The following is a 22,520-nucleotide window of genomic DNA, read 5'->3' on the forward strand; positions in this document are numbered from 1 at the left end:
TACTGGCTCCATAGCTACTGAGAAACCATCTCAAAAAAAAATTTTTTTTCCCCCATGCAGATGGTGGACTCCCAGCCCACTGAAAATAAGCTTCCATGAACATCCGTCATGGCAGCTGCCAGTCTTGAATGAAGGGTAGGTAGCTGGTGGATTACTAGATTGGAAAGAAACATGGGGAAACTTTGGGAGACAGAGCAAAGGTTTTCTTCTGTTAAGCAGGTGTTTGCAAAGATGGGTGCAAATGGCAAACTCAATGAACTGTATTCAGATGTGCACAATAAATTATATTGAATGTCAGTGGAGTTTCCTTGTAATTGTTGGCACTAAACAACGTTGTGAAACTCCATTCTAGGTAGTCATCTTGAGCACAGTTCAGTCATAAAGCAAGGGCCTCCAACTAGAAGTTGAGGGGTCAGCATCATTGAAGCTCATCCAGATGATTGCTTCAAATGTGGTCCTCTGCATTCCTAGGTGATTCTCATGATGAGCACCCTTTCATTCCTGCCACCACTGAATCACCAGCATGCTCCTTATCACCTGTTTCTTTAAAGTTCTGACTCAGGTTTTCCTGTAATTGACATAATCACCTACAACAGAATCCTCATTGATTGGTTCATGAACGTTTTCAACTCAGGGCCCTCCTGAGAAGATCAAATGTCTCTTAGTTGGTACTCCACTATTCCCGTTCTGGTTGATGTCATTCCTTACCTCTTTCCTGGGGCAGACCCTCTTGTTGTCCCCTAATATTTTGCTCCTGATTGGCTTCCCTGAGCTCCCTTCTTTCTTCAGACTGGACTCAGCTTTGTGCAACCCACTTTCTGGTTTTTATTCTAGTCACTCTCATGTATAATGTATTTTACCTGTTTGGGCTTTAAGGCAAGGGATATATACTTTACTTCATTAAAAGCACAGTACCTGCTCGTCTCAGAACTCAAGCTTCATGCCATTTACCAGTGAGTCACCATTGCCTGCTCCTCCAACTTCATCTGACAGCCTGGCTCATCTCTACTGTTCTTACTCCCATATTTGGACAGAGCCCATAGACTGTTCATTCTATTTTCATATTCAAAATGATTCCACACTGCCATTGCCGATTAGTCATTAATTGCCATGAGACTTTTAATAAGGCCACTCTCCCTTAGTTAGAGTCCCTGGTGTGTGAGCTGTCTGCAAGCATCATTTCTGTTTCAAATATTTAGTAGCTACTAATTTGTCTTGAGCTGTGTAATTTTAAAAAATTGTAATTTTAGATAAGCTAGGCATGGTGACTCACACCCATAACCCCCTTACTTGGAAGAAAAACGATTATGGTTTTTTTAAAGGGCCTAAAAGAAACAGTTGACTCATAAAATCAAGTCTAGATATTTTATTTCTCTTTTTGATGTTACAAGCTTATTTTCTACTTGAGGAGTTGGGTTATTTGCTGAAACCCAAAATAAAACTTTATGTCAAGAAATGTGACTTTTGCTGAGTTCAAGGCTAGCCTGGTCTATAGAGCAAGAGAGTTCCAGGACCGTCAAGGCTACACAGAGAAACTTTGCCTTGCAAAATCAAAAACCAAAACCAAAAAGTTGTGATTTCATTCATTAAAATGATTCTATAAAAAGTCTGTATGCACAGCTACACTTTATGAATATTCATTAGGATTTCCACACTTGTTTACTTCTTGATCAAAGTCCACTTCCTTTATAAAATAAATAATCAGCCATATTTATTTCATTGATTTAAGGCTTTCATCCAAAACTTCAGCAATGGCCTCTTCATCTGCTGATTGAAGCAGTCTCTGAATTAGCTGATCCAAGCCTTTCTCACCACGTAAGAATTCCTGATGAAAAAAGATGGAGTTATTATGAACCCCGATGATATAGTTTGGATCTTGGGTGTTTCCCAAAGGCCCACGTGGTAAATGCTAGGCCCTTAGCCTGTTGCTATTGGAAAGTGGCAGAAAGTTAAAAGAGGAGGGCGTAATGGAAGGATGCCAAAATGTTCCTCAACATTTTACTTCCAGGACATGAGGCTAATAGCTGTCTCTGCCTCCTGCCATGATGTGCTGTGCTGTCACAGGCCCAAAAACAAGGGGCCAGAGAGTGTGGTGCAGGGCTTTGAGTGAGAATAGTCCCTACAGGCTCATATATTTGAATGTCTGCTTCCCAGTGGGGAGCTGTTTAAGATGAGGTTAGGAGCACTGACTGTTCTTCCAGAGGTCTTGGTTCAGGTTCCAGCAACCACATGGTGGCTCACAACCATCTGTAATGAGATCTGGTGCCCCCTTCTGGCCTGCAGGTGCACATGCAGACAGCACACTGTATTCATAAGTAACTCTTTAAAAAATCCAGCCAGGAGGTGGTGGCACATGCATTTAGTCCCAGCACTCGGGAGGCACAGGGAAGCAGATCTTTGTGAATTGGAGGCCAGCCTGGTCTACAAGAGCTAGTTCCAGGACAGGCTCCAAAGTACAAAGTTACACAGAGAAACCCTGTCTCGAAACACACACACACACACACACACACACACACACACACACACACACACACACACGTTTTTGTACAGGTTTGTACAGGTTCTGGAGGCAAAACATGGTTCTCATGCTTGTAAGGCAAGCATTTTACCAACCTTAACAGTTCAAGACTTCTATATTTCTAGGGATTTTTTCCTTTTCAATTTCTTTTTTTGCTTATTGCATGTGCACATGTGTATGCAAATGTGCAGCTGCTACATGTATATGTGAACATGGATAGAAGCCAGTGGTCAGTATCAGATAGCTATCTCTGCTAATTTCCACTTCTTGAGATGGGGTCTTTTCAGTGACACTGGAGCTCACCAATTGACTAGACTTCGTGGTCAGCGAACCAGGTAATGAATAAGGAGACTTAGAGTTAATAAAATGCAATGTCATTCTAGTGGGTTTCGCCTAATCAGAGGTACCTCTAAAAAGGCCTACCCATGCCTGTAAGAAAGCATTAAAAGTGGGGAGAGGGTGTTTGAGGGAGCCACTTGGGAAGCTACTTATAGCAACATTTAGAGAATGCTAAGAGCAGCTTCTACCCGACTGTGAGCGAGAGCACATCAGTCCTGAAGCTTGGGACAATGGCAGAGGAAGGAGTCCAGAAAAGTGAGTAGATCAGCCACACTATCTTTGTTCCAGCCTTGTGAGACCCCCAAGCAGACAACGACTCAGCTGTGCTTAGAATTCTGGTCTCACTAACAAGCATGTGTGGGTTCAATTCCTAGTATCACAGAAACTTCATAAGATACTATTTTAAGCTGCTAACTATGTGGCAATTACAAATGAATACCTGTAGATTTGTGTACTTGTTATATCATAATAAAATGTGATGGCATAACAAAAAAAAATTAGAATTTATTACACTCACATGCTTTTAGCCAGTGAGCTATCCAGCCAGCCTGATTATGCTTTCTAACAAAGCAAAGGTACATAATGCAATATTACCTTAATGTCCCGAACTTCAAATGCTATTCTATGGTCAGTCACTCTATCCTGGGTGAAATTATATGTCCGGATTCTCTCTGACTGTGCTCTTGTTCCCACCTGTCCAATAACAAAAAGAAATTCATATTTTTAATTTGAAAATAAAAAAATTACAATATATATTAAATCTTAATTCCTTTTACATGACTTTCCTGTTTGAGGGGCTTAAGTATCTACTAAAAACTGCTTATATTCATAGACCAAGACAAGAACAGGCAGAAGGAAATCTTAAGACTGGGTTTGGGGTTGGGGAAGCAGCTGAGTGGGACAATGCATGCTTACCCGCAAAAGGCCCTAGTTCCACCCCCAGCCCACCAAACAGATGACCGCAGACCCGTGGACCTCAGCTATGGAGTAAGAATAACTGCCTCTCTGATAGCTCAAACTCTAAATATTGAAAACCAAATGAATCATCTCTTCTAGCCCAATCAGTTCTTCCTCCTGGTTCCTACAAATGAACCCATTATGTGCTCCTTTCTTTTCTTTCCTTTTTAGAGTTTTTAATTTTCAGAAATACACTGTGCCATTGTGTAGCCTGATGCAGGCTCTGGGGAGAAAGCACTCTCGGTTCAGTCCAGTTGTCTAGATGCCCATTTCCAGCTGGTGCTGAGTTATATCCTGATTTTGCATTTCTAATATCAACTTCGCTTACACCACAGATTAACATTGCATGTCTCTGCGTCCATGAACTACCTTACTTCATCTTCCTAAGGCAGTTGTCTGAGCAGCTTTCTCCCATGGGTCCTTGTTATCTGCTAGGAGAACACACCTGAACTCGGCATTCAAGGTACCTCTTAGCATGCACAGGCTTCCCAACATTTCTTCTGAGAATCATGTGAACCTTTACAATGCCACTTGCTATATCATGTCAGTCACGTGTTGTCTAGCTCCTCATGTTAAGGGATGTTCTTCCCCACCACTCCCCTACCACCCCTGCCCAGTAACTGAAATACATTCTCTGACTCCTTTAAACTTGCAACTTGGGATCACCAACAATCCCGCCACGCAATGGCTGCTCCCGTCCACACCGCACTCTCTCAATTGCTTTCATCTTTTAAGATGAAAGAAACACAACTCTCTCCCACTGCCCGCAGCTCTCCTGTTCTTTCTTCAAACAGACTCTCAATATACAGCACAGGCTGATCTGGACCTGGCAATCTTCTTGTCTCACCCTCCCAAATACTGACTCATTTTTAAAGCCTGAGGCAAGCAATATGAAATGAAACTTCTTATCGGGAGAATTTTAAAAAGTTACAGACTTCTAAACTCAATCATAAACACACTGAACTAGGGACTGTGTGTTCTGAAACAGTCCCTCAGCTATTCCTTCTGCCAAGCTGGGTCTGGAAAGTGCCAAATTAGGACCCCACTCTAGATCAGTTGGATTAGAATCCTGGGTGATGACGGAACCAGGGTTGAACACTGGGCACTGCATAAAGACCACTGTATGACTGAAGGAAAAGTTCTGAAACAGTAGAAATTGCTACTAAAACAGCCCACGGATACACAAGGCAGCTGAGAGGTCTTTCTGGCCCCTCAAATGTGACCTAATACACCCTCTGTCCTTTCTCTTCTACTACAAGCTGGAAAGTGGGCAAAGAAAGCTAGAAAGACAAACAGGGAAAGGGTTCATGTCATGGCATATCATGACAAGCAGAATGATTAATATTTAAAAGGTTTGTTGTTTTGATTTGGTTTTGTTTTTTTTCCAGACAGGATTTCTCTGTGTAACAGCCTTGGCTGTCTTAGAACACAGAATCCTTCTGCTTCTGTCTCCCAAGTGCTAGGATTATTTAATATTTAATTATTTAATATTTAAATATTTAAAAGATTTATGCAATTCACTTTCCTAAAAGGCCACAAAAGTCTTCCAAGTTTGATTTATATGAAAATAACACATAAAAGCACATTTCTTCCTGCCTGCCTGCCTTCCCTCCTTCCTCTCGCTCTCTTTTTTAAATTTCTTCCTGCATGCAGTGCTGAGGTCAAAGCTAAGACCCTGCACACACTAGGCAAGTGCTCTACCACTGAGCTACAGACACAATCCTATGCATACTTATTTCTGAGTTCTTCTTTCCCTCCTAGGCTCACTCAAAGAGAAACTTTACCATTCTGGAAGATTTTAATTTATACTTTGTTTACTTACAACAGTGGGATTTGTTGTTTAGAATATACTATGTTATATATTAGTAATATATAACTTACATTTATACATAACATATTTTATATGTAACCTTTTTTTTAAATAGGATGTCCATAGGTAGACTATAGCATTCTGTCTACCTCAGCCTCTTGAGTGCTGGGATTAAAGGCATATGCCACTGTGCCTAGCTTTGCATACTATATAAATATATCTTAAATAAAATTCAAGAAGTACCAAAGGACATGAAATGAAAGTCAATCTTCCCTTTACTCTTCATCCCCAGACTCCAGCAGCAATCTCCCTTCCTTGTTTCTCAAAGTGCCATTTGTGTTTGATTCATATAAGGTTGTAATAAAAAACCATAGGCCTTTAAGTATCTGAAAATTTTCTAATTTCCAGGGAATTATTGTGTCTTAAAACCAATTTCCTTGCCAGGCAGTGGTGGCCGACGCCTTTAATCCCAGCACTAGGGAGGTAGAGGCAGGCTGATCTCTTTGATGTTGAAGCCAGCTAGGTCTACAGAGCTAGTTCTACGACAGCAAGGGCTACACAGAGAAACCGTCTCAAAAAAACAATAAAACAAACAAACCCCCACCAACTTCCTTTTAAGACAATTAAGAGATACTTTTATTTATTCATTTATTCCCTTGGAAAGAAACTGGCATGCCTAAATGCAATCCCAACACCTCAGGCTACATTTAGAGCATTTAAGCAAATAAGCGCATTTCTCTCTAAGACATGTCCATTCAAGTTGGGATACACACTGCCTTTTCTACGTGTAATAACTTTCCTACAGTGTTGCAATTGCTATACTTGTCTTACCTGCAGTTTTCTAGCACTCTGTTGCTGACACTTCTCTTTCTCAACTTTCTGTTGGTAGAGTCTAGCTCTCAACACACGCAGAGCTATTTCTTTATTTTTCAGCTGTGATCGTTCTTGTTGGCACTCTACCACCAGTCCTGAAAGACAATAGGAACCAGAGGTAAAGTATCACTAGTAATTTCCACAGGTCAAATACAGCAGAAACAAGAACATTTTATTTATTGTGTGTGACAGGGTCTCACTGAGTAACCCCAGCTGGTCTTGTACCCAGCCTGCCTCTGCCCTAGGAGTTCTGGGATTAACGGTTCGGACCACCACACCTGGCTGAGGAACTTTGTAAGGGGAAGGGTTAATCAGGACATGTGACAAAAGGTAAGCAACTGTTTAGATTTCGCACACTTTAGAAACAGTTGGTAAGGACTGTAGCCCTGCTTAGATTCTGGCATCTAAATGAGATATTTCCCCGCTTTTCTTTTTTTCTTTTCTGTTTTCAAGACAGGTGCTCACGATGTAGTTTCGTTTTGTTTTGTTTTTTTGGGAGTGTTTCCGTGTAACAGTCCTGGCTGTCCTGAAACTGGCTCTGTAGAGGAGGCTGGCCTTGAATTGGATCTGCCTGCCTCTGCCTCCCAACTAATTGCTGGGTTTAAAGATGTGTACCACTGTTCCTGCCTTTTTTTTTTAAATGCTGGGATTATAGGGGTGTGCTATGAGGCATGACTCTTAAATCTTCAAATGAAAAGCCTGAAGCAGGAGCTGGTCTGATTTACTTTTATTCTCTGAGCACTTCCTCTCCTTTTCTGCTCTTCCAAAAGTAAACTTCTGCCATCCTCTATGGAGTGCTGTCCACCCTCCTGTCCTATTCAGGGAGTCTGATGTTGAAAATACCCCTTTATGCAAGCCTGGGGGTGTAGCTCAGTGACAGAGCCAAGCTAGCATGGCTGAAGCCTGGGTTCTGTGGTTAGTGTCACTTCCAGTGTCCGTGGTGGCAGAAGTGAGACATCTGTTGTAGGTGCTGAGAACTGCACTAGCCCTTCATTTACAAGATGACACAGGATCCACAGGTCCATGCTGTATCTGTTCCCTTTGGAGCTGAACTGAGCACCACTCATGGAGCAGCTCTGTAAGCATATCTAAGCACCTTTTCTGCACAGATATGCTTACCACCTGCATCTTTCAAAGGAAGAGCTGTTTCCAAACAGAAGAAAACAGACACACTGGTACATCAGATCCACAATGCCACCGCCATATTTAAACTGTAAATATATTCAAATATATAGTGCCTGGTCCTCAGTTGGTGGAAGTTTGGAAAGGATTAGGAGGTGTGGCCTGATTGAGGAGGTGTGTCACTGGGGGTGGGTTTTAAGTTTTCAAAGCCCACACCATTTAGTTAGCTCTCTCTGCCTTGTGCTTGTGGATGAAGACAGACAGAAGGTCTCAGCTACCGCTCCAGCACCATGCATTCCTGTCTGCCTGCTGCCATGCTCCCTGCCATGGTGGTCATGGACTCTACGCTCTGGAACCATGAGCCCTGAATCAAATGTTTTCTTTTCTAAGTTGCCTTGGTCATGGTGTCCTGCTATATCAATAGAAAGTAACGAAGAGAAAAGCCAAGGCCTCGCTCACCTGTGGGGATATGGACGAGCCTCACAGCACTGTCTGTGGTATTAACATGCTGTCCTCCTGCTCCTTTGGATCGAAATGTGTCAATTCGCAGATCCCTGGGATCTACTTTCACATCTACCTAGGACCAAAATATATAGCGTAAGTAAATTCACAATTCCACAAATACTTATTCTGAGATTTTTCAAATAAACTAAACTATGTAAACCACAAATTAAAAAAAAAAAAAGAAAAAAAGAAAAACCAAAGAAGCATAAATGACCTCTCTCTCCTCTGTTTTCACCCGAGACAGGGTTTCTTTGTGTAGTTCCAACTGTCCTAGAATTAGCTCTATATACCAGGTTGGCCTCAACCTCAAAGATCTGCCTGCTTCTGCCTCCCGAGTGTCGGGATTAAAGTCATGTGCCACCACCACAGGCTAATAACAACCAATTTCAATGAAATACTGTTTTTGTTTTTGTTTTTGAGGTGATAGGGTTTTAACCCAGGGCATTATACTTGCTAGGTAAGCATTCTACCTTTGGACTGACTTAGAATGGTTTGAGCACTGAATTATGTATCTTTTATGGGTTTCACCACTGGTTATCTCAAATTACACAGGTCATAAAAATGTCTGTAACCCACTCATTGGTTCTCATTATCCCCAGAATTCAGGGTTAGCAATGTCTGTAACCCACTCATCGGTTCTAACCCAGAATTCAGGGTTAGCAATTCACCTTCTCACCGGGATCTCTTCCCGTGCCACTTTCACACTGAAACACTTGAGCCGTTCCACATTCTCATATTCTCAGTCACAGTCAGACAGGGCGACGCTCTTACCTTCTCATCTCAGCTCTCACACACACAACCAGGGTCCAGAGATGCCGGAGCAGGGCAGTGGAGAACATGGGAGCTTTGCTCGGGGTTAGTTATGCTGGGTTTTAACCCAGTTAGTGGAGCAGCTCAGGCTAATCTCTTCTCCTGAGACTCATTTTCTCTTGTGAAACAAAGAAACTGAGTCTTGCAGATGGGTTGTTTGGGGGATTTAAGGCTCTAATCTAGGTGAGATATGTACATGTATATGGATGGGTGAATTCTGAACTACTGAGTGGACCCTTAATACTGCTCCTGGGTCTCCTACATGCTCTCTCTCCCCCTCTGCATGTGTGTATTTATTGGTGGGTCACAGTTTTACTCCTTGAACTTTGTTTGGAAAGGAGATCTGAGAAGACACAACTGAATTTAATAGACGAGCACAGGGCTGGTGAGATGGATGGCTCAGCTGGTGAAGGCAGCTGCTGCTGAGGCTGAAGACTTGAGTTCCACTCCTGGGACACACATAGTAGGAGAGGATTGACTTCATGACCTCCATATGCAAGCTATGGGGCACATGCTCACTCACATACAGACACACGAAATAAATGAAAATAAAAACAGCTTTTTAAAGATCATACTAGATGTCCAGACAGACTCTAAATATACAAGCATAGTGTCCTGACAAGACACTGAGCTCCCTTCGTAGAGAAGACCGTGGGAATTCAGAGCACAAGCTGGTGGTGTACAGCGTCAAGCCAAGAGCACCTGGAGCTTCTTGAAGCTGGAAGTGCAATGGAGGACACTGTCCCTTCAGAGAGATTAAGACCAGGCAGCCACCTTGATTGGGGACTTTTGGGACTGTTTGCCTCTATGACTGTGAGACAGTAAATTGTTGCTGTTTTTATTGTGTGTGTGCGCGAGCGTGCGTGCATGTGTGCGTGTGCCTGTGGAAGTCAGAGGACAACTTTGGGGGTTTGGTTCTCTCCTTCCACCATGTGGGTTCCAGGGATTAAACTCAGGTCATCAGGCTTGGCAACAAAGCACCTTTAGCTATTGAGTCATCTTGTCTGGCCCTGTGACTTCTCTTTTAAATAAAACAAAATAAACAAAACATTATAGGGATAATAAGGCTAATTTATGTGGGGAAGAGTTAACGACTTTCAACAAAGACTATTAAGTTCAATTGCCAACCATGAAAACAGACTTATCTAGCAGGTAGGATTTCTTAGCACAATATACATTACACGGAGCCAATCTCACTGTGTCCTAGTGAAGTTACCTCATCTGGCTGAGGAAGGACAATAACCGACATTGTTCCTGTATGAATACGCTGCATCCTTGATGAGAGGCCCACCTCAGGGATTCGCTGAACTCTATGGATTCCACCTTCATACTTCAAATGCTTATAGACGCTGTCTCCGGAAATTCGGGCAGCTGCGTGATGGAGTCCACCTAGAAAAAAGAGATAAAGAAATAATAGCCCAGTCTGCCTCCTGGGTACTGGAATTAGAGCGGTGGGCCACCATGTCTGGTTCTTTAGTTTAGGAAAGGTAGATATCTAGTTTCCACAGCTTTTTCTTTAATTCACATACTCCTTCTTAGCATCATGGTTCCCATCCTGATCTCTTCAGTTTAGTTAAGAACTTTATTGTAGGCCAGATATGGTGGTGTACACCTTTAGTTCCAGCATTACAAGTAAAATAAGTTGGAGCACCTTTGACAAAGTCTTCAATTTATGCTTACCATAATCTGCTGGTGTGTAATTCAGCAGCTCAAATTTCCAGTGTTTATAGTATGAATAATTCTGGTACATATCAAATATTTCTCGGGTAAACTGTTGGCAGATATCACCTAAAAGAAAATACACAAACTATTCAGTAAGCACAAACATTAGTGAGTGCATCCTTAGTTATAAGCACCCAGGAAATGTGTCCAAAACTAAACACATGCAATGGGCTTTTCAAGTTTGGTGATGTCAAGCCAAGTAAAATTCAGTTTTTAAAATGCATTTACAATAAACTGATTTTTCTGACCTCCCGTAGTTCTTCCAGATGTCACCTCTAAAATAATATCACTTCTGTCATATTTCTCCTTTGGCACTAGCTGCTCAAAAAGCTGGAAAGAAAGGAAAATTAAATCATTGATGTGCTTATTTTCCTTGGTATATTACTACTTGAAGTTAAATCAAAGCCCTCAAAGTATATTTTAGAAGTCAGTAATTAACAAAACCATGAACTATCCCAAGAAGGTAAGTCCTAAAACTGTATCTTAAGTAACCTAATTGGATAATCAGTTCACATAACAATAAAGTTACTTGTTTGGGTATTTTCTGCAATGTTCAGATTATCTTCATTTTCTAAAATGAAGTTAATTATGATCAAAGTTGAGTGTCCCATTCAACTTTGTTCAGATTTTGCTTCTTAAAATTAGTTCTAAACAGTAGCATCTTTCATCTGATAAATGAAGCAAAGCTTTGAAATCTTCATTTACTCCAACTGAAGACATCTGACATATAATTGCATACTCTCCCCTGTCATAAATGATGGTCAGTTCTATGCCACACCTTGCATTCTTGGTGAGGTCATTCTGTTTAAAGACTATGCTAAGAGACTCAAGACTCAAACAGTTTCTCACATGTGACAAGAAGGAAGGGGGGGACTGGGTTCCTAATAAAGAGTTTCCCTCCTAGGAAGAATAGCAAAACAACCTCCCAGTTACTAAAAGGTCTTTCAAATCAAACTAAAAGTAACTACATGTTATGACTCTCCTCCCTACTGCCAATTTCTGAGTCACTCCATCTCTGCTAGAAATGACAGTTTGTAGGACAGAGTGTTAGAATAAGTGTCAGATCTGTTTTGCCTTTGGTTCACTAGGCGATATCTCTATTCATCCTTCTAAGTCCTCAAAATCTGGACCCCACAGTAAGTAAGAGAGCCAGAGAGACTATGATGATAACTACAACTGAGGGAAACATGGTACATGGCACTATGGTCTTCAATTACTAGAAAAAAAGAGGCCACTATTGTACAATTTGCCCTTTCATAACTAGATTATCAGCTAGAGCAGACACAGTATCATGAACCTGAGTGTTCCCAGCATGCCACAGCCTTACTAGTCCCAACTAAAGACCTGTGCTAACTAGCTGGTACTACACTTAGATTCATTCCGTCATACTCAGCATGCAGGTTTTCAGTCCAACACAATCACCAGGCCTTGGTGGCACATGCTTTAATCCCAGCACTCGGGAGGCAGAGGCAGGTAGATCTCTGAGTTCCAGGCCAGCCTGGTCTACAGAGCTAGTTCCAGGTCAGGCTCCAAAGCAATCCAGTGAAACCCTGTCTTGAAAAAAACAAAAACAAAAACAAAACAAACAAGTAACAAAAAACCATCTGACTTGTCCCCATGGTGACTACATTTCTTTTTAAGATTTTACTCATTTATTTTGTGTGTGTGTGTGTGTGTGTGTGTGTGTGCCATGTTTTCCTGCCCAAAAGTCAATAGATTCTGCTATGACTTTTCTCTCCCTATGGGAGTTCCCATTCACTGACATCTCAATTCTCTTCCAATGATCCTTCAGCAAACTGTACTAAGTACAGCTTAATTACTCATTATGCTAAAAAGAATGCTGTTAGAAGTTATGTTGAGCATCAAAGCATAATCTAGAAAAAAATACCATTCCTTCATATTAGCACTACTGAGATTACCATACTGCCTGAAACATACCTCACTATACAATGTGTTGATCTTTTGATCAATGATTTGCCTTTCTTCTGATACAAGTTCTTGCAACTGCTTTTCATCCTGTTTATGTAGACCTGAAACCAGCAATAGGGAGAATATTAATCTTTTAAAAATTCTTACAGAGGAAGTATTAAATAACTACCTCATCAATGTCTACAAAGTTTTTTGTTTGTTCTGGGATAGACTCACTGTATAGTCAGGCTGGCCTTGACCTCCTTTATCTTCCTGCCTCAGCCTCCTGAAACCCTGTCTTGGGTGTAAAGGGGTCCCTGCAAATATTACAGCTGATACAAAAACAAATTTCAAGAAGCAAGAAGGAAACCTGGGTGAGCATGTCATATTTAAGTCATATTTAAGTACAGTAGTACATCTTACAAACCAGGATGGGTTCTATAGCTTAAGGGTCTCAATCGTGCAGGCAACATAGGGGTCAGGAGGCTATAAAGTACATGTGACAGCTCCCCTAAGCATGGGTTCTGTTGACTGTGAAACACAGAGGGAGAGTGTGGGATAAACATTCTGGGGGATTTAGGTGAGGCCTGGCCCTACATACAGCAAAGGTCACCATGTTATTAACAATATCCACTCCCAGCCTTCTGGGTGGAAAATAAGCATACATTTCCCCACTGAGGAGACAATGCATGATTAACATTCCTAGTTTCTCCATTGCTAATCTGAGCATGTGTGCTATCTACACTTGTCTCAAAAACAAAAACAAATAATAGCTAACTCTTAAAAAAAAAAAAAAAAAGTAGTTATCACATATAAAATACAAAGCTTTCTCTGAGGTTCTCACAATGCTTGGTGTCATCTAGTGGTGTCCACCTAACCTGTCTGGTTTTGAGGGCTGAGATGTTCTTTAGAACACTATGTTTCTCTCTAGTAGAGATATCATCAATAACACATATATTCTCTCATATTACACTATACAGACCCTGCAATGGGAGAGGAACTCAGTAAATTACTTGTGATGATATCAAGTCTCCCAGACTCTAAAGCTCTTGGTGAGTATTGGACTCTTAGCAGACCCTGAGCAACTGAAATATGTCAAACACTGAGTAAGGATGTAGTCCTCTTACCAAGTATTGAGCTTATTATCTGTAGGCTTTTTAGAGGACAGAGCTCAAAGTTCAATTAGTTGTATGCTTACATGCCCATAGATATCATGTACCCACTTTTACACATTGACTCTAATTCTTCAATGGCTTGTTCGGCCTCCTGAATTTCTTGATAAACAGCTGCAAGTGGTGCCAATTCAGCATGCCTTCTGTGTAAGGCCCTTCGGTCGCCTTCGTCCTCAGAGGTGCCCTGCAAACACCGATCAAGGGTTTGGTACTCTTTCTTCAGGTCTTCCATGTACTTCTGTAGGGCTTTATGTTTCCAAAGCATCTTCGTATCTTGATGACAGTAGCTCCTGGACCTACTCTTACTTAATAGCTGATGGAGAACGTGACTCTTGTGTTGTCTAAAATCCCACTGCCTTGTATCAAGACTTATCTGTCTAAACTGCTGACAGCAGAGGAAGATGCGTCTCCAGGGGTCAGCATTAAGAGACGGATTCCGAAAAAGCCAAATACGCAGGTGGCGACTCATTTCAGCAGCTGTAGTACAAGATACACAGTTTGAAATGAGCAATTCTAAAGATATATGGTACAATAAAACTAGGAGTTTCAGAGAAACTTTAGTTCATGATCTCATTTAGCTCCAAAGACAGTCAATAACTCAGAAAGACACACACACACACACACACACACACACACACACACACACACACACACGGTATTCACTCATTCATCCATTCATTTATTTAGAGTAAGTCTCATTATGTAGCTCTTGAACTCACTCTGTAGATCACAATGGCCTTGAACTCAGAGATCTGCCTGCCTCTGCCTCCCAAATGGTGGGATTAAAGGGAGGTGCCACCAGGTTGAGCCCACAAAGAAAATTCTTGAAACCTCTAAATAACAGTATATTAAAACAAGTGAGGAACTGGCAAAATAGCCCAGAGAACAGAAGTCCCTACAGCTAAGTCTGACAACCATCGAGTTCAATCCCTGGGACACACATGACGGGAAGAGATCCCTGTGCTGTGCATGTACACCTCACATGTGCCCATGCACACAAAGAGAGTAACCTTACATATGCACTTAGCTAGGAAACGTGACTACAGATGTAACTAACAGACACACCACCACAATGGGTTAGGGAGTTTTAATTTTAAATGAGTATATAAACAAACACTTAAAAGCTATAAACTAGCCAGGCGGTGGTGGCGCATGCCTTTAATTCCAGCACTTGGGAGGCAGAGGCAGGCAGATCTCTTGAAGCCAGCCTGGTCTACTGAGTGAGCTCCAGGACAGGACAGAGAAACCCTGCTCCAGGGAGCTGGGGCAAAGAAAATCACCACCACCACCAACAACAACAACAAACAAAGCTAGAGGCTGGAGAGATGGCTCAGCAGTTAAGAACACTGGCTGCTCTTCCAGAGGTCCTGAGTTCAATTCCCAGCACTGATGGCTGGGAATCTGTAATGAGATCTAGAGCCCTCTTCTGGAATTGAGGCATACATGCAGGCCAAAGACTAATAAATAAATAAGTCTTAAAAAAAAAAAAAAAGCCATAAAATAATGATGCAATATTTACACCTAAAGTCATAGATTTCTAAAGTTTAAGGAATATATTAACATGTCAACTATTATCTAGTCTACTTTATTGTTTATAAAAGGGCTTTGCTATATAGCTCAGTTTGGCTTCAAACTGGGGCCTTCTGCTTCAGCTTCCCAAATGCTGGCTCAGAAATGAAATTCAACATGTCTGGATAAACTTCAACAAGCAATTTTATTGTATTTATTAATTTATTCTTAAAATTATTATTATTAGAGAATGTGTGTGTGAAAAAGAGGGAGGGAGCGAGAGAGAGATTAGTGACTGACCCCAGGGCCTCGCACATTAATTGTTTAATTTCAGGGCATTCAGATGTGCAAGAAAATCGGGTAACTTAATCACAACTACTCACTCACTGGATAAAGGCACGGCCTGTATTATAACAATGGTTGTTTAGTCCACGGTCAGAGTTTTTCATTCTCAACCCTGTGATCACTTCTTGAGGATGCTTCTCTTTCACTCTTTCAGCTGAGAATCTATAGGAAGAGATTAAATATTAAAAGATCACATTGTGGTTTACAGATACCTCTTAAGTGTTCCTTCTTTCCCAAGTCTTTTACACAGCACACATTATTTTCATAATTTTCTGAGTTACAGAAGATTATCAAGCTGGAGAGATTTTTTTTTTTTTTTTTTTTTTTTTTTTTTTTGAGTTAAAAAATACTTGTTCCTGCAGAGGGCCAAAGCCAGCACCTGCATAGTGGTTCACAACTGCCTGTAACTCCTGCCCCAGGAGATTGTCCTGATACCTTCTTCTTGCCTCTTGCTGGGTATCAAGCATACATGTGGTACACATACATGCATGCTGGCACACACACACACACACACACACACACACACACACACACATTTTTAAAATGACAGACTAGGTGAAATTGGCTATGTAAAATAATTATGTGTTCTTCCCTCAGATAATCAAGAGCTAACAGAATACTCTGACTTTATTGAGCAAGAGAGGGAATACAAAGAGAGGAAAATGTTTTGCCTCCTGAAATTAAAACTAGAAATAAGGGCATGTAGTTCAGTGACAGACCACTTGGCTAACACGCACAAAAAATTACCATAAGCAACTACAAGTGTTGCTATGCTGGGCAACACATTCATATATAAGCCCCCTTCCTTGATCTCGCTAAATCTAACGGCCTTATCATTTAAAAAGTTAAACATTCAGAATATTCAGCATTTGCTGGGCTTTTACTATAAATTTAACAAATTATTAATCACAGCTGGAAATGGCGAATCAAACACATCAGGAATAAAAGGACTGCGGATTTTTGTAATAGTTCTGGCTAAAATTTCCATTTTAGGAGCAGTCATGGAACGAGAATTATCAAGGCCTGTGACCTTAACGTTGCTTTCTAAGGTTACCTAAACCTAGAAAGGACAAGGCTTCGACATCACCCCCACAACGCAAGAATGCTCAGTCTCTGGCATGTTAAAGGGAGCCAGGAGCAGAATGGGAAAATTGTATTTTGTAAGTCAGTATTATAGAACATTCTATACGGAAGTAACACCAGCGGGCGGTGGGGAAATAAAGTATTCTTAAGGCCGAGAAAGAATTGTGAATACCTAAGTAAAAGAAGAAAAACGACGTTCTCGTTTCCCCAACATTTCAGCTCAAGGTTCTGCAAACATGCTCCTTTCCAGGCTACTGCTTCCGGGTTACGTTTGCCCTTGGCTCCTCCTCCATTTTGACGCTTCTTGCAGAATAGTCGTACTTAGGTGTCCGTAACAGTAAACAAGAATGAAATGATGAGTCGGGAAGATTCATCTGGGTAGCCCGCGCTACGAACTTACTTGGAGCAGAAGGCCAAGAGGTGTGAGAGTCAGAGGGAGCCAGAAGGGAGAGGATCGCCCTCTTCTGTTCCCTGACCAAGGAATCCTGGGAGTTGTAGTTTATCCTTCCCCACACCTCCTTGATTGCATCCTAAGCCCTTGCTCCATCCTCCACTATAAGCTTAGGTTTTTCAGTTACTTGCAAATCTAGAAGTGAGTTTTTCTTGATTTAAATATTAAATTATCCTCTCTTGTTGCTTCTCTCTCTTTTAAAGATGTATTTAATTATGTATACAGGGTTCTGCTCGCATGTACTCCTGCATGCAGAAGAGGACAACAGATCTCACCTTAGATGGTTGTGAGCCACCATGTGGTTGTTGGGAATTGAACTCAGGACCTATGGAAGAGCAGCCAGTGCTCTTAACCTCTGAGTTATACTCCAGCCCCTATTGCCTTCTCTTTATACCCCTTCCTCTCCTCAATGCTCCTACTTTCATGTCATAAGTATGTCTGTGGATATGTGTGTGTGTGTGTGTGTGTACACAGACACATATACATATATATTTAAATCTAGATTCACATATAAGAAAAGTCATATTTGTCTTTTTAAATCTAGTTTATTTCACAAAACACTGTCTTCATTTCTATGCATTTCCTGTAAATGGCATAACTTCATTTTTCCATACAGCTAAATAAAGTTCTATAATGTGTGCATGTTACTTTTCTTCTGTTTATTTGTTGACACTGCCTCTATATCTCGGCTATTATAAGTAGTGTGACAATGGATATGCAAGTTGTCCCTGTAGTGTACTTAGGAGTTAAATAAGTGGATCCTATGACAGATTTTTTTTTTAAATATTTTTTGAGGCAACTCCTTATTGGTTTCCATAGCAGCTATCATAGTATTTTAGGTCTGCTTTGTTTCATCATCACTGTGATAAAAATACTGTGGCAAAAGCAAGGGAAGGGAGAAAAGGCTGATTTGGGTTTACAGTTCCAGGTTACAGCCCATCTCTTGGGGAATTCACTGCCTCCGGAGCTCGAGGGAGCTAGTTATATCACAGTCACAATCCCGAACAGAGAGCAGTAAGTACAAGCATGCTTGCTATGGCTCAGCTTGATCTCTTCGTTTTATACATCCAGAATGGTGGCCCTGGGAGTGGAGCCACCACAGTGCCTGGAGCTTCCCATTTAAGTAACCTCATCAAGATAATCTCCCACAGACATAGACAGAGGCTCATATCCCATCTCAGGACTCTGCCTGTCCACAGTTAACAGTAATCATATGGCCAGGCCACGTTCCTACCAGCAGTGTATGAGGGTTCTTTGCCAGCATTTCTTGTCCTGTGTTTCCTTGATGATAGACATTCTGACTTGGGCAAAAAGGAATCTCAGGGTGTTAAGAAGGTGTGTAGGGGAGGGTCTGTGTCTTGACCAGGTCTTTGCAGGATCTTGGCATTTTGTTCAGAGAATTGAAGAAGCTCCTGCAGAAGCAAGAACCTTTATTTAGAAACAAAGCAACAGTACACACCAGAGGCCCCACAAGTGAGTAGGTTCATGGGGTTGGAGTTCTCAAGGACATCGGCTGTTGTTTGAAGCTACTTTATGGGGTCTAGGAATAGTTGATTGCTAAGGGCTGGGTATGAGTTACTCATTCTGTTTTGATTGATAAGCTTGGATTATATAAGCTTTTCTGTACTTTCTTGTATTATGCATGTCTGTTCCTATGATGTCTCTGGTTTTACTTATATGCACTCCCAATTGTGCATACGTATAAGATGGTAAATGGAATTGTCCCCCTAGAAACCCACTCTGAATACACATTCATCACTGAGTACACATTACTATGCATGCACCCCAAAACCAGCTGAAGCTGGATCAGCCCTCAGCCTCTTTTTCTCACATACATTCTAAGACATATTTGAAAGATGGGGCATTGCTATAGTGTTGTCAAGGGGAAGCACTTCATTGTTGGAAGTGGGGTGTCCTTGCAGTTCAGTGAGGTTGCCAAATGCATTTCTGGGGAGGGGGGGCATATGTGGGGCTCAAAGCAAATGATGTCACAGGCTGTTTCTTTTTTTAATTGCATTATTATTTTACCACTATTACTAAAAATGTTATAATTTTCCCTTCTAATTCTGCGGTTTTTAAAATTTTTTCTTATTTTACATATCTATCCCAGTTCCCTCTCCCTCCCATATACCCCAACCCCCCCATCCTACCTTCCCCCACTCCACAGAGAGGGTGATGCCTTCCAGGAGGGATCATCAAAATCTGTGAAGTCATTTGGAGTAGGGACTAGGCCTTCTCTGTGTCTCTAGGCTAAGGGAGTGTCCCTCCATGGGGAATGTGCTCCCGAGGTCCTTTCATGCACCAGGGAAACATCCTGGTTCCACTGTCACAGGTGGTTAAGCTATGCTTATGCATAGCAGTTTTAATTTCTACTTTCTTGAGAGCTATGGAGGTGGAATACTTTTTCATATACTTACTATTCTCTTCCATTGAAACCCGTCTATTAATTGACTGTGTATAACTAGCAAAGATTTCTCTTCCATTCTGTAGGTTTTTGCCACTCTACTTACTGTTTTATTTGCTCTGAGGAAGATTTTTAATTTTATGCAATGTCATGATTGCAGTTATTTCCTGAACTACTGGTGGACTCCATCCTTAATAACTGTTCACTTCCTATTTTATTTATATTTTAAAAGATTTATTATTATTTATTATTACTAATTATTATTTTGAGAGTTTCTTACTATATAGCTCTGGCTGGCATGGAACTAGCTGTATTGGGGGGGAGAGTGGCCTCAAATTTGAAAATCAGCCTGCTAAGTACTGGGATTAAATGTGTATACTGCCATGCCTCCCAAGTGCTGGGGCTAAAGGTGTGTGCCACCCCCAGCTTGTTTTTTTATTATTTTTTAGTAGTGTGTGTGTGTTTGCATGTAAATGCAAGTGACCAGGGAGGCAGAAGAGGCCCTGACTTCTTGGAGCTGTAGTTGCAGGAGATTGTGAACTGCCAGATACGGGTCTTAGGAATGCAACTCAGGCCTTTGCAAAAGTAGTAGTTCTTAAACACTGAATCATCTTCCTGACCCTGCATTACTTTTAAATCATATCTTTATTTATTGAAAATTTCATATATGCATACAATGTATTTTGACCATATCCCCTCCTCACTTTCATCTCCAACATGTTTCCCTCCCAGCCAGTTCCATGTCATCTTCATTACACACACACACACACACACACACACACACACACACACACACACAGAGAGAGAGAGAGAGAGAGAGAGAGAGAGAGAGAGAGAGAGAGAGAGAGGAGAGAGAGATCTGGTGCCCTCTACTGGCCCATGGGCATATATGCAGACAGACCATTGTATACATAATAAATCTTAAAAAAACAGAAAAGTATACAAACAAAAGAACAGTAAGAAAAAACAAAAACAAAAACAAAAACCCTCAAACAAAGCAATATGCAACAAAAGTCTATAAAAACTGAACTATTTTTGTGTTGGTCATCTAAAGCTGGACATGGGGCCTGCCCCTTGTTGTCACAGACGTCTAAGTGTATCTTGTTACATGGTGTCTTTTAATTTTCCTACTTGTCCAATTATTGGGTGGCTTATATGAAAAAAAAAAAGCAGCAGACTGGAGGATCAGGGGAACCATAGAAACACGGTATTGAGAATGTTGAGTGCCCTACCCGGCTGAGATTATTTTCTTCCTCCTTGTCCTTCTCCTGACCTAGAATTCACTAAGTACACCAAGTTGGCTTTTAATTTAGCCCATCCTCCTGCCTCTGCCTCCCCAAGTGCTGTGAGTATAGGTTTAGCGCAATTGTGCAACACATTTTTATTTTAAAGGGGGCTTTCCCATCAGTTCGTCATTTCAAGGTCTGCCCATGTCCCCGCATAAGTCATGATCACTGCTTTGATATGCTCTGAAAAGATAAGGCTGTTTTGAAGAGTCATTTTAAATAAGAAAAAGAATGAAAAGACTGATTCTAAATCAAGAGCATACACTGTGTCGAGCAGGGTTTCAACTGCGCCGGATGGGGGAGGTAGACGCTAGCCTGGCCCGCGGCCGTGAGCCTGCGCATGCGCTGCGTGGCGCGGGGGCGGTGGGCGGGGCGGGCCCTGGCTGCCATCTTGGCGCGCACGGGATCCCGTCCCGGGCCGCCCACTGGAGTGCGCTGTGTTCCGTTCCGTCTCCCGTGGCATCCCACTGAGGTAACCCGCGGTCCGGGTGGCGGCTGGCCCAGCCGGCAGGGCGTCCCCGCCGCCGCGATGCCCAGCGTGCAGCTGCCGCCCAAGGAGAGCGCCCTCTTCAAGCGCGTGCTGGTGAGCGGCGGGCGGCGACCCACCCGACCTCAGCGCGCTTTGTTTACCTCGGAGCCGGCTCCCCGCCCCCACGCGCTCCCTCCCGGCGTCTGTGGCGGCCCGGGCTGGCCGCTTTCCAGAAACTTCCTGGCAAAGGCGCTGGGGACCCTGCCGGTGCCGGGGTGCCTGCTCTCGGCGGCGCATCCGCCAGGCGCCCCTCCCGGTACTCAAAGCTGCCTCGAGTCCAGCCGGGAGCACGCGCACCCCCAGACCTGGCCCGGAGGGAGCGGCCGCAGTGTGGGGGTGCGGGGCACTGAGCCCGCGCTCCTAGGGAGCCAGTGCCTCTGTGCGGGAGTTTGCATGTGTGTGGTGGCCCCGTTTGGGAACTGACTTGCCCGAAACTCTTGCTTCTAACTCGCCCGAGTGATGAGAGCTGCAGAGACTGGCTTTGCACTTGAGAAAGTCTTTGCATTTACGTGGCTCTGAAGCAAGCCCAGATAATGCCTTGGTCCTGGCTGAACGATGCCGACCCAAGACTGGTTTCTGTTTTATCTTTCAATTTTATTCAGGGCAGGTTTTACTATGTAGCCCTAGCTGGGCTTTATCTCTGTGTCGACAAAATTAGTCTAGAATTTAGACAGCTCCGCCTGTTCCAGCTTCCCGAGTTCTGGGCAATAAAAGACATTTGCCACTGCCTGGACAAGTTTTCTGTGGAATGTGTACCTTCACCAGGGAGGAGAGATGTGACCACGGCTTTGGTATTGTTGAAGACATAAACGAATATGACTTGGTGGCTGCCTTTTCTAGTCGGCCTTGTTGATTTGAAAGCGTGGTACTTGCGGAAGCAAGCTTTTAGATTTAAGGGTGAATTGATATTGAGAGCACATGCATAGCAGTTAGACATTGGTTTGCTTAAAGTAAAACACTAATAGTTTATTGCCATCACCTGACAAAAATTTACAGTATTGGTTCTCATTCAAGCCAATAGAAACTTCATGTTTAGAATCGAGAATTTAACAATGATACATAGTCGACTGGGGAATTTATTTATTAATTTATTTAGAGGCAGGTCCTTATATAGCTCAGGTTGGTCCCGAATTCCAGCCAGAGATGATCTTGAACTCATCTACTACATTTTTGTAGAG

At 42.3% G+C, this 22,520-nt stretch overlaps 2 protein-coding genes across 3 annotated transcripts in view; one reads left to right on the plus strand and one right to left on the minus strand.

Moving 5' to 3' along the window:
- Nucleotides 1-1,351: 1,351 nt before the first annotated feature.
- Mtrf1 (mitochondrial translation release factor 1) lies at nucleotides 1,352-16,995 on the minus strand. Its single transcript, XM_051195333.1, has 11 exons — nucleotides 16,845-16,995; nucleotides 15,632-15,751; nucleotides 13,787-14,212; nucleotides 12,594-12,685; nucleotides 10,904-10,985; nucleotides 10,614-10,721; nucleotides 10,150-10,322; nucleotides 8,079-8,196; nucleotides 6,456-6,592; nucleotides 3,452-3,550; nucleotides 1,352-1,825 (listed from the first exon to the last, which is right to left on the minus strand). The coding sequence occupies exons 3-11, from the start codon at nucleotides 14,202-14,204 to the stop codon at nucleotides 1,712-1,714; spliced, it is 1,341 nt and encodes a 446-aa protein (XP_051051290.1). The 5' UTR covers nucleotides 14,205-14,212; nucleotides 15,632-15,751; nucleotides 16,845-16,995; the 3' UTR covers nucleotides 1,352-1,711.
- A 4,246-nt stretch (nucleotides 16,996-21,241) lies between these two features.
- Naa16 (N-alpha-acetyltransferase 16, NatA auxiliary subunit) overlaps nucleotides 21,242-22,520 on the plus strand; it is a 52,845-nt gene continuing 51,566 nt past the window's right edge. The window contains exon 1 of one of the 2 annotated variants that reach the window (XM_051195334.1): nucleotides 21,242-21,396. In XM_051195334.1, the coding sequence (XP_051051291.1) occupies nucleotides 21,343-21,396 (54 nt within the window). In that variant the 5' untranslated portion in view covers nucleotides 21,242-21,342. The remainder of the gene's footprint in view (nucleotides 21,397-22,520) is intronic. The other variant, XM_051195335.1, reaches the window with a different exon arrangement.

Source organism: Phodopus roborovskii, unplaced genomic scaffold (assembly GCF_943737965.1).
Source record: "Phodopus roborovskii unplaced genomic scaffold, PHOROB, whole genome shotgun sequence".
Lineage (NCBI taxonomy): Eukaryota > Metazoa > Chordata > Mammalia > Rodentia > Cricetidae > Phodopus > Phodopus roborovskii.